Raw genomic sequence first — 10,606 nt, 5'->3', positions numbered from 1 at the left:
TGTGTGTGTGTGTGTGTGTGTGTGTGTAACACTGGGAGGAGGCAAGGGCTCTGTCTTGGAGAACCTTTGAGGAGCCACCAAAAGTTTTTAAACAACCAGGGTGACTTGATCTGACTGGCAGCTCGGGCAGCCTGGGCAGCTGTGGACCAAAGGGGACCTGGCTGGAGTTGGAGAGACAGGAGACGAGGCTGTCAAGGGTGAGAGAGGGTGGTGTAGTTGGACGCTAACATTGAGATGGCAGGAGTGCGGACATGAGTGGATCGAGAACTTTCCGGGAGCCAGAAACAGCCGTTCTTGCGGGCTAACCTCACTGAACCTCATGTCCTCCTCACTGCAAAATTGTTGTCCTCATTTTCCAGGTGTAGAAACTGAGCTCCGGAGAAATGAATCCTGTCCAGATTTCCATATCCCAGCACACCCAGGTGTTCCTAGAAACCTTCAGTTTCCCTCCCTTCACCTTGGCAGGCCCCTACTCTGTGCCATCAAATCTATGCCCAGGGCACCGGGCCTTTGCCCCTGGCAAGTGATGGTGCCGGGGGCAGCCATTCTAACGAGCTGTCAGGGAGGGGCCAGCAGGGTCGTGCACCGGGCATTGAAGACGGAAGTCCCAAACCCCCTCACAGTCCCGGGGACTCCTGCTCAAATGAGCACCAATAGGGCCACGGAGGGGTCAGACCTGGGAAGAGAGATCCTCTGCCTCTTGACATCAGAGCGGGACATGTAAAGGATGCCCAGCCCCAACCCTGATCGACCCTTCCTCCATACCAGGTTAGGAGAGTAATCAAAAGAGGGAAAGAGCCAGGAAATGGTTAACCCAGGGAAGAGCCACCAAAGCCAATTGATCCACAGCCCCTCCTAGTTGGGCAATAAGTCCTCTGAGGGCTGCTTCCGCTGACCTCTCTTTGGCGCCACGGACAGTCCCAGCTTTCAACCTGTCTGGGGCGGGGGTTGGTGCGCAAGGCAGGACAGGACAGGATGGCGGCGTGGAAAGGCACCACTGGGCTCTGCATTCTGAGGGGTGGGGAATGTGTGAGGCCCCAGAGGGTTTATCACTTGTGAAGCCTAGCAGCTGCAGGCATAAGTGTGAGGGACCCCGGCATGTGGAATAAAAACCCCCGGAAGGGCTCCAGAGAAGTTACGCCAGTCCTGGCTTCGCTATGTTTCCTTGGACACTTCACTCACCCTCTCCGGGCCTTAGTTTGCTCTTCTGCAAAATGGAGAGACTAGCACAGCTAAGTTTTTTTTTTAAAGCGGAAATTGTGTGCGGGTCATGTAATTCTTTTTACTAATCAATTTTTAAAACTCAAGAAGCGAGAGTTCATGGACATTTGGGCGTGACTCACATAAGTTGGGAAACCATACTACTGTCTGCTTTTCTGTTGCCAATTATCTTTCATAATGTCATTTTATGATGGAATTTTAGAGGAATTAGCCTCGACCAGCTGGAAAAAATGTAGTTAACATTCAGCTTAGATTCCAATGTCTGAGAGGCCCCATTTAGCTAATTCAAATCCAGCAACACTCGTCTGCTATGATGATAAGAGGATTCTGAGTAGTTCCAGGAAAATCTTAGGTGACCTGTGGGCTGGGGTCAGGCAGGTGCATTTGGTCAACCTGATGCTCAGGCCCAGGGCGGGGGTTTGGGCCAATAGGCAGCAGTCAGGGTGGGAGCTGGGGTTGCAGGAGGTGGCTGAGTTGGCCCCGAGTGCTAGGAGACTTGGGTGGTGGGGAGTATAGGAGGGAAAAAAGCAGGAGACCAAGGTAGGAGATGATGTGGGGAGGAGATTTTTTTTCTTTTTAAGATTTATTTATTTATTTATTTATTTATTTATTTGAGGAGGGGCAGAGGGAAAGAATCTCAAGCAGACTTTCTGCTGAACGAGGGTTTTGATCCCATGACCCATGAGATCATAACCTGAGCCAAAACCAAGAGTCATACACTCAACCGACTAAGCCAGCCAGACGCCCCTTGGGGAGGAGTTGATACTGAGATGGATGGGCCTCCTTCTTCCTCCCCTCCAGCCACTCCCTCTACTCTCCTTTCCCTCTGATCCCTGCTTCTGCTAGAAGAGGGAACAGAAGTCAGAGAGCCTGGCTCCCGGTCCTTATCTTCCTCAGTGTCTTACGGCCTGGGCAAGGCCCATAATCTCTCTGGGTCTCAGTTTCTTCCTCTGCAAAAGGAAGATCCTCTACCTTCTCTGCCCTCCTCATGCAGTTAGGAGAATAAATAAGAAAATGCCCAGGAAAGCACCTCAGAAATCACAAAGCGCTCTACAAACAGAAGACATCTCCATTAAACAATTATGTAACCTGCTGACTCAGAACTGGGCCGCCCTGGCTCCTGTCCTGCCAGGAAGTTAGAAGAGCTGGCTCCGCCATTTACCTGGTGGAACTTGGTTATATTTTTCCCCGTCTGGCAAATGGGGATGATACCTGATGATACCTAAGGGCCCCCTGTTTCATGGACTTGTGGTGAGAATCGCAGCAGATCATGTAGGCACCAGAGTTTAGTATGTTGTGGATCATCATAATAATAGTACAGAAGAAAGTTCACATTCCCAGCCCGCACTTGAAGACCCTCTGAAATCTGACAACACCCTCCTTGTGTATGTGTGTCTCTTTGCAGGGACGTGGGCCCTCACCAGGTCCTTCCCGTCCCGGGCCTGTCCACACTCAGTCACATACCAAGCTGGCTATACCCTTAATGAGCTCGTGTCTTTTTGCCTCCAGGGGAATCCCAGGAGGACCCTGGGCTGCGAGAGGCATAGACTGTCACTTCATGTTTTCCTAGCACTTGATGCAAAAGTTGCCACATAGTAGGCACTCCGTAAATGTGGAATAAATGAGTTATGTTTTTAATGTTTTAACATACTGGCCCGGGGTCATACAGTTCAGGTTCCACTAACTTTTTTTTTTTTTTTTTTGTAATAGAAAGCAGTAAGCAGTCTGAAGAGAAGTCAAGGAATAAGGTAGGTGACCCTGACTTGTGGGGAAAAAAAGATCCAGGTACTGGATGGGCCTGGGGATGTCTGGGTGGCACATCAGGCTAAGGTGTGCTTGGGGGTTATGAGTCCTAAACCTTGTGTTCGGGTCCTAGCTGTGGTTATTGGCAGCATGCCTTGGGTTTCAGGACAACTCTCTTAGCTTTGATGTTGCTATCGAGAAAGACCGATTCCTCCCTTCCTGATTCACAGCAGTGGGGCAAGAACCAGATGCCATCTGTGGAAAGCTCAATACAAATTTTTATTGGAATGTGCAAAGATCAGAGCCCTAAGAGTTCTTTCCCTTGTAGATTTTGCTAACATTTCCCAGTAGGGCCTGAAGAGGGCACTGTACCCCAGGAGCTGGGTTGGCCAGGATGAAAATTCTCCTTTGGGTCCACCTCTCCATTGATTCCTCCCGCCACACTTTACCGCTGCTCCCAGCACACACATATACTTGGCAAATACCCTCCAATCCCCGAGCCTACCCATAATTTGCCCTGCTGCAGATTGCAAAAATTCTCTCTTTTGCATATTTTCAGGGGTGCAGGCTGACTTCTCTAAGTTTTGTGATATGAGCAAAAGACTGATTCCCACATATATAATGGTCAGGACTGGTCTCTCGGGTGGTACATTGCAGCTGAAGCATTATTTCTGGGAAGGAATTTGAGGTGGATTGTTGGAGTAATGGGTGAAATTAGAAGTAGGGATGGAGAGCAGAAGCTGAGTTAGTTTGTTCTGTGTCCCCCATCCCAGGGGAACAGGGCACAGGTCGGGGTTATGAGGAAGGATAAGCAGAAGAGGAAAGGGGTAAGAGCTGGGGGCACTGGGAGTTCCTGCTGTCTTGGCTTTGGGCAGTTAGTTTATTTCTTCATCTGTTCCATGGGAATGACAGTGGAAACTTTCTCATAGAGTTGTGCAAGGAATAAAATGAGGTCATGTAAGCAAACCACCTAGAATAGCCCTGGGCACAGAGTGAGTGCTCAGTGAGACCGCTGTCGGGGACCGTGGCTCCTTCTGCAAGTGCCAGGGGAGAGCATTAATGGTGACCATCCCCAGGCAAGGAAAAGGGTCAGCTGGATTGAGAGGTGGCAAAGGCTGATGCGGGAATGTGGCTTTAGCCAGAGGCACCACAGAGAAGAAGAGAGAAATAATAAGGGCCCAGCGGCCAGGACTGGAAGCTACCTCCAGCCCCTCTGGGGGCTCCTGGTTCCTTGATGGCAGCTGTAGCTCACTAAAGAGGGTTACCAGCTGCCTACTGAGGAATAGCCTTGAATGGAACCACCTTATTGACCAGCGTGGGCAGAGCTTGTGGCCTCAGGCCCGGTGGGGTCAAGAGGTCAGACAGGCCATGCGAGGCAGCACGTAGGGCCCGACCCCCTCCACCTCTAGTTTCCCAGGACTGTGGCCTGCTGCTAGCATGTGAGCAGGGCCGGGGAAGTAGGGAGCTCCTGGGGAAACAGAAAAGTCGAGAGCCATGTTGTGATTTCAGTTCTTGCCAGTGAGATTGAAAAATACACAAAACTTGGACCCAGTGAGAGCCAGGGGCCAGCCCCCATCCCATCTTCATGGCTCCAACCACCCTTCGTCCAGTGGGCTCTTGCTGTCATGAGAGTATCCATGAGACCTGGAGAATTCATGACTTGCCACCTAAATTCTCCAGTCCCTCCTGTCCCTGCCTGATAGGTGCAAAAAGAGATATTTGCCCTCCAGCTTCTCCTGGCATCACCGCTCGGCAGGGCACCGAGGTGAGTTTTGGTGTCTCCCCAGCAAGGCTCTGTCCCCAAGCTTAAGCTGATTTCCTCCGACTTCCTCCTGCTTCGGGGCCTCAGGCTGGCCCTGTGACATCCTTAGATCTGAGTTGAGCTCTGGACAGTTCCTCTGGCCCTTGAGATGTCACCCGTGGCCGTGCAGTGTCCGTGGGACAGGCTGGTGCTGAGCTGCTCACCCCTCGACAGGGGTCAGGAGTGGTGGTGCAGAGGCGTGGTACGGGCCGTGGTGGTGAGTGAGGTGGTGGACGTGCCCCGGGGTGGGAGCACCTGGTCACCTGTCCCCTCTCCTGCAGGCCTCCCCCGTGTACAGCGTCAGCTTTCCCCGCAGGAAATTGGAGTAGATTCGGAAAAGTTTGCACAAAGTATCAACAGTGAATGTTTGGAGTGGAGCAACAGAGGCTTCCTCTGGAAGGGAGATGGCCTCCTTCTGCCAAGGAGAGAACAAAAAAGTTACCGCAGTGCAGTGCAGCGCCGGGGAACCCTGGAGGGAGACGGGATTCAGGACAGAACTGGAGCGGGGATGAGCAGGGCCCTTCCAACGGAAGTGCGAGGGAGGCTCCCACCCACCTGGGCTCCCAGCGCCCGAAGCAGGGAGGTGAGGCTTCGCAGGCTGCTGATGGCTTTGTCCACATACAGCCGGAGGCTCTCAGATGGCTGCGAGGAGTTGGCCAACAGGGCCTGGCCCCGCAGGATGGCTTCTGAGAGCAGGGCCAGGCCCTGCCAGACTTCCACGGCCTGCTGCCCGACCTAAAGGAAATGGAGACTTGGAGTTAGCGGCCCAAACCAGCCCCTCCCTCTCAGCAACCCCAAGCACCAAGCTGAGCAAAGTGAAGGCTTAGAATCAGTTTGGTTGAATGAATGAATGAATGAATGAACAAAGAACAGAGAACAAATGAACGAACATATTGCTTCCAGCCCTCATCTTCTTCTGTCCTTCTCCCGAGCACCCCCTCAGGTTCCCAAAATGAGACTCCCCAAGAAGAGGGAGAAAATAAACTCACGTCCATCCTCTTCCAGGTGTAGAAGTTAACCTTGGTGTCTGGGACGGTGATATTCTCACTGAAGCTGCAGCCTTGAGCACAGCCCATCTGAAATGCACGACCCGGGGTAAGGGGGGTCAGGCTCCCCAAAAGCTCCCTCCACCTTTGCCCCTTACCTAGCTTCCAGGTATGCACTGGGGGCTACCACTTATATCACTTTTACTGGGGGCTCTGGCTTCCCACTTCCATCCCTGAACCAAGTGCCAGTTCCTGGATCTTGGAGGAAACCCCTGGGCTCTTGAGAGTGAGTTCTGTGGAATGTCCTGAGGAGGGGGCCTCACCGTGACATTTTCGGCCTCCCTGGCCTCCAGGATGTACCTCTCCAGGACTCGGCTGTCACAAATGAGGCGAGGGGGGGCGCCCAGGACTGGGAGGCCCAGAGGAAGCAGCAGCAAGGACAGCAGAAGCAGCAGGGCAGGACATTCTAGAAAAGAGTGCCGGGCTGAGTGTGTGGGTTTGGAGGGGCAGGTTCACACATCCCGCTCCTCTGCCCCCAGCGAGGCGCTCCCGACCCCCCACCTTCCCAGCGCTCAGGTTCTGCCTCCTCTGCCTTCATTCAATCCCGCTGCGACGCGCACCACCCCCCCCAAACTACCGGCATCCACTTCTCCGGGCCAAACTTCAATCCCGGTGTGACAGAGGCTTTCCCTCTCGCAGATCCCAGTGATTGCTCCAAGACCCAGGTGTCAGCTTTCTCCCCACGCACGTAGCAGCCCCCTCTTCTCCCCGAACCCCGAAACCGCGTCCCCGTGTCCAGGTCAGATTTCACCTTTCCCAGGGGCTCCCTAAGCCCTGCCGGCACGTGGAGGCTGCCCCACCCCCCTTGCCCTTCCGGGGTCCTTGGCAAGTTGTCGGTCCTTGAACCCAGCCACCTCGGGGCCACTAGCCCCGGCGGCAAATTCCTGCTCAAACAGGGGCCCGGGCGGGCGGGGGCTCCTCCAGCCGGCGAGTACTCACCGCACGCCCCCATCTCCGCGCCTCCCCCGGCCCCTCAGCGACCAGGGGCTCGGCCGGCGCCCTTGCCGGGAACCCTCATCCCGGGAAGCGCGGTGGGGCAGGGCCGTCCCCACGGCCCGAAGGAGGGGGCCGCCGAGCCGGGGTCGCACAGAGAGAGCGCAAGGCTCTTGGCCAGGGTCCGCGAGGACTGGCGCGCGGCGACCGGCCGGGGTTGGCCCGGGGACTGCGGCTCGGCCGGGGGGTCGGGGCTGTTATCAGCATGTGTGCGTGCGTGTGTGGGGGTGGGGGGGCAGGCTGCGTGCGTGAGGGGTCGCCAGAGGTAAGGGCCAGAGGGGTCAGACCGGGGCAGGACGCCTGGGTCGGGGGCTCGCTGGGGCGGGAGCGGAGCGGCCGCAGGCGCGGAGCGGGGGCACCGGCCTGCCCCGCCGACCCCGGGTCCCGGGAGGCGCGGCTGGTTGCGCACCCGCGGGAGGAGTACCATTCTGGGAAAGGCTGGGGACCCGACGCTCCCTCCACCCGGTGGGGGAGGGGGGGCGCGTCCCAGTCTTGGGCGGGGGGTCGGAGCTGGGAGCACCGTTCCCGCGAGGCAGCTGGCTCTGGAAGCCGGGAAGGTGCTGGCGGAGGCAAGTTGCCTGCCTTCTCACAATCCCAGTACTTGTTCTAGAAGCCAGTATTGTTCGTGTTGAGGAATCTGATGGGTGGACACGGAGTAAGAAATTTGGGGGTCTTCTCGCCCCCACTCTTTACTTTTCTAGGACTCCGAAAACCCAGAAATTGAACTTTTAGGGCACAGGATATGTGTGCAGGGCCTGCATGCACTTTGACATCCTTCTTGTTTTTTGTTGTTTCTGGTTTTGACCTGTGATACAGGTTAGCCTGCATGGCAGAATTCGTTAGAGCTCTAAAACAGAGCTATTCCCCAGACTGAGGTGGTTCAGATTTGCAGCTAAGCCTTCGGGGCTTCTAGGAAGCAGGGGGGCAAGCTCCCTAGAGCAGAAGTCTGAGGCTGGCTGGCCTCTCAAACCTTGGACAGTGGTCTCAGTCCTGAGCCTCAGTGCCCTGACCTGTCAAAGGGGGGTGATGAAGTCCCAGTTCCAAAGTCCTACAAATCCAGGTGCTTATGTATCTTCCCTCACTTTCTTCCCAGTTCCATGAGATTAAAGATATTTTATTCACACAATGATCGGTGCCTTCTTTGTGCAGGTCAGCTGACCACACACTTTGCAAGACGAAAAGATGTGTTTGAGAGTTCCTGCCTCCTGGAGTTTATAGCTTACAGCAGAGAGAAGATGGGTACACGGGGTAGTGTGTGAGGACCGGAGTGTTCAGAGCCTAGCCGGAAGAGTTTGGAAGAGGCAGAGCTCACTGTTAGCTGGGGGAATCAAGGAAGATTTGATGCAGACAGTGACATGAGCTCAGCCTTGAAGGGCCCGTAGGATTTTTAATAGGAAGAGATGTGAGATGGGGATGAAGCTAGTTCAGCAAGGGGAAAGGGGGGGGGTCAGGTGTGTCAGGATAGGGGGTGTGGACTGCAGAGATGGAGGAGACTAGGCCGGAGGGCTGGTTAGGGAGTGGTCAGGTTGTGAAGGGCCTTGAATGACACTCAAGAATTTGGATTTGGGGCGCCCGGGTGCCTCAGTCAGTTGAGCGTCCAGCTCTTGGTTTCAGCAGGTCGTGATCTCATGGGTCATGAGCTGGAGCCCCGCATGGGCCCCACGCTCAGTGGGGAGTCTGCGGGAAAGATTTTCTCCCTCTGACCCTCCCCCCAATGTGTGCAGGTATGCTCTCTCTCTCTAAAATAAAGAAATCTTTTTAAAAATTTTTTTAAAAAGGAAAGAGTGTAAAGAGTGGGGAGCACTCATTCATTCATTCATTTGAGAAATGAATATTTATCTAAGAAATATATATGAGTACCTCATTGTGGCCGGGACCTGGGGATGGAATGAAACAGACAAGAGGGCCTGCCCTGGTGGAGCTGACATTCTAGTGGCGAGGTGGGCTGACCACAAAAATGAAAAATAAAAGACCACGGCAATAAAGGACCAAGGAGAACAGGCATGGAAGGGACCAGGAGTGTTGGAGGAGGCTGCAGGTTTCGAAGGGCAGTCGGGGAAGCTGTGCCGAGGGTGACTTGAATAAAGGCGGATGGAGGTGAGGGAGGGAACCCTGAGGTGGGGAGGGCATGATTAAAGAGGGGGTCAGGAGAGGGAGAAGCAGGACGCAGAGTCTGGTGTGCTTTCTGTGGAAAGTCATGAGGGCCTGACTTGTTCCAGTACTGCTCCTCTGCCCTCTGCTCACCTCCAGGCCCTGCTCTGGGGTCCCTCCTCAACCCTGGCATACTGACTCCCAGTCTGCACACCCTGCTATGCCCCTGGTCCCAGTTTCCCTCTCAGCACCCAGGCAGCTTCCCAGCCCTGCTTGGCCTTCGGAGCCCGATTCTGCTTCCCTCCCAGATCACAGCTGTGGGACAAGCACACACACACTCACGTCCACACACGTCCACACATGCGTTCTGTCCCGACCCCCCCCCCCAGCCTCTGCTCTCTGGTCCCCTGACTCCTGCGTCACTGCCCTGACCTGACCATGGAGAGGGGACCCGGGACAGATGGGGGGGGTGGGTAGACACCGCCTAAGGAGACAGAGGGGAGGAGGAGCCTTTTGGGCTGTGGGACCTGCTGCTTCCCTCATAGCAACTTGGAGGCCTGCCTTCACCCCTGCCTTCAAGGAGGGAGGGGAGATGGGCCATAAGCACCAGAGCCTAGGTGCTAGGGCCTGATGGACAGGGCTGGTGCTGGCTCATCCTCTGGGACTTTTGGAGAGAGCCCTCTGGTCGTAGCTTGGGAGAGAAGGGGCAGGAGAGGACCTTGGTCCACCCCACACCCACCCGCTAAGTTGTAGTAATCCTACCAGAGGGCAGAGCCTGGTTTGGGGGCCATCTTCAACCCAGGTGCTCTTGGCTACTGCCCAGCAGGGTCCAGCTTACCTGCCCTTGATATCAGGACCCTGAAAAACGGAGAAAAAACAGGAAGCTCCTCGGGGCTCCCCCTCTAACACCTCCCACCCCCTGCCAGTGCCCCCTCCATCTGCCTCCTTGTGTCCCTCTGGCATGGTGCTGGCCACTGCAGAGGGTCTCCTCCCTGACCTCTCCAGTCAATCCCCACCAGCTTTCCCATTGAATAGACTCGTTCATGTCATGCCCCTGAGCAGGAGACTGCCGTGGCTCCCAGTGGCCCCAGAACTAAGACCCTCTGTGTTCTGCCATTCACCTACCTCTCCAGCCTATTCTCCCACTTTGCTCATTCCCAATCCTTCCATTGCATGAACTCAGTTAGATGCTTGCTGCCTTTTGCTCACTCTGTGCTTTCCACCTGCATCACCTTCTCACACGATCTCCGCCGCTCCCCATTCTTCAAAGCCCAAACCCAAGACTTAAGCAATTCTGTGTAGCCTTCCCTGATCGCCCCTGCAGAAAGTTCTCTCCTTCTGCACTGCCATCATTTAGGGACGTGGCTTAGGCCTCCTACCGGCTGGGCCACCACACACATCTTTCAAGACGGAGCACTGCACAACTCTAGGGGGCGCCATTCACACAGACTCGCTAGGAATGGTACTCTCTGAAGTCACGCAGCACAAGTGCCTTGTTCATCAAAAAGAGCAGGGGCGCCTGGGTGGCTCAGTTGGTTAAGCGACTGCCTTCGGCTCAGGTCATGATCCTGGAGTCCCGGGATCGAGTCCCGCATCGGGCTCCCTGCTCGGCGGGGAGTCTGCTTCTCCCTCTGACCCTCCTCCCTCTCATGCTCTCTGTATCTCATTCTCTCTGTCTCAAATAAATGGATAAAATCTTTAAAAAAAAAAA

The 10,606-nt window shown here is 55.2% G+C and overlaps 1 protein-coding gene across 1 annotated transcript; it reads right to left on the bottom strand.

Annotated features, from left to right (window-relative positions):
• Nucleotides 1–4,472: 4,472 nt before the first annotated feature.
• On the bottom strand, nucleotides 4,473–6,271 carry EPO (erythropoietin). The gene is given in 5 exon segments (XM_081819421.1): nucleotides 4,473–5,180; nucleotides 5,321–5,500; nucleotides 5,755–5,841; nucleotides 6,075–6,250; nucleotides 6,253–6,271. Coding segments are annotated over 5 exon segments (618 nt in total). The 3' UTR covers nucleotides 4,473–5,024.
• Between the last annotated feature and the right edge of the window lie 4,335 nt (nucleotides 6,272–10,606).

Source organism: Leptonychotes weddellii, chromosome 5, assembly GCF_054177405.1.
Source record: "Leptonychotes weddellii isolate Sample4059 chromosome 5, ASM5417740v2, whole genome shotgun sequence".
Lineage (NCBI taxonomy): Eukaryota > Metazoa > Chordata > Mammalia > Carnivora > Phocidae > Leptonychotes > Leptonychotes weddellii.
The sequence above is the reverse complement of the archived record's forward strand: the minus strand, read 5'-3'. Positions and strand labels throughout refer to the sequence as shown.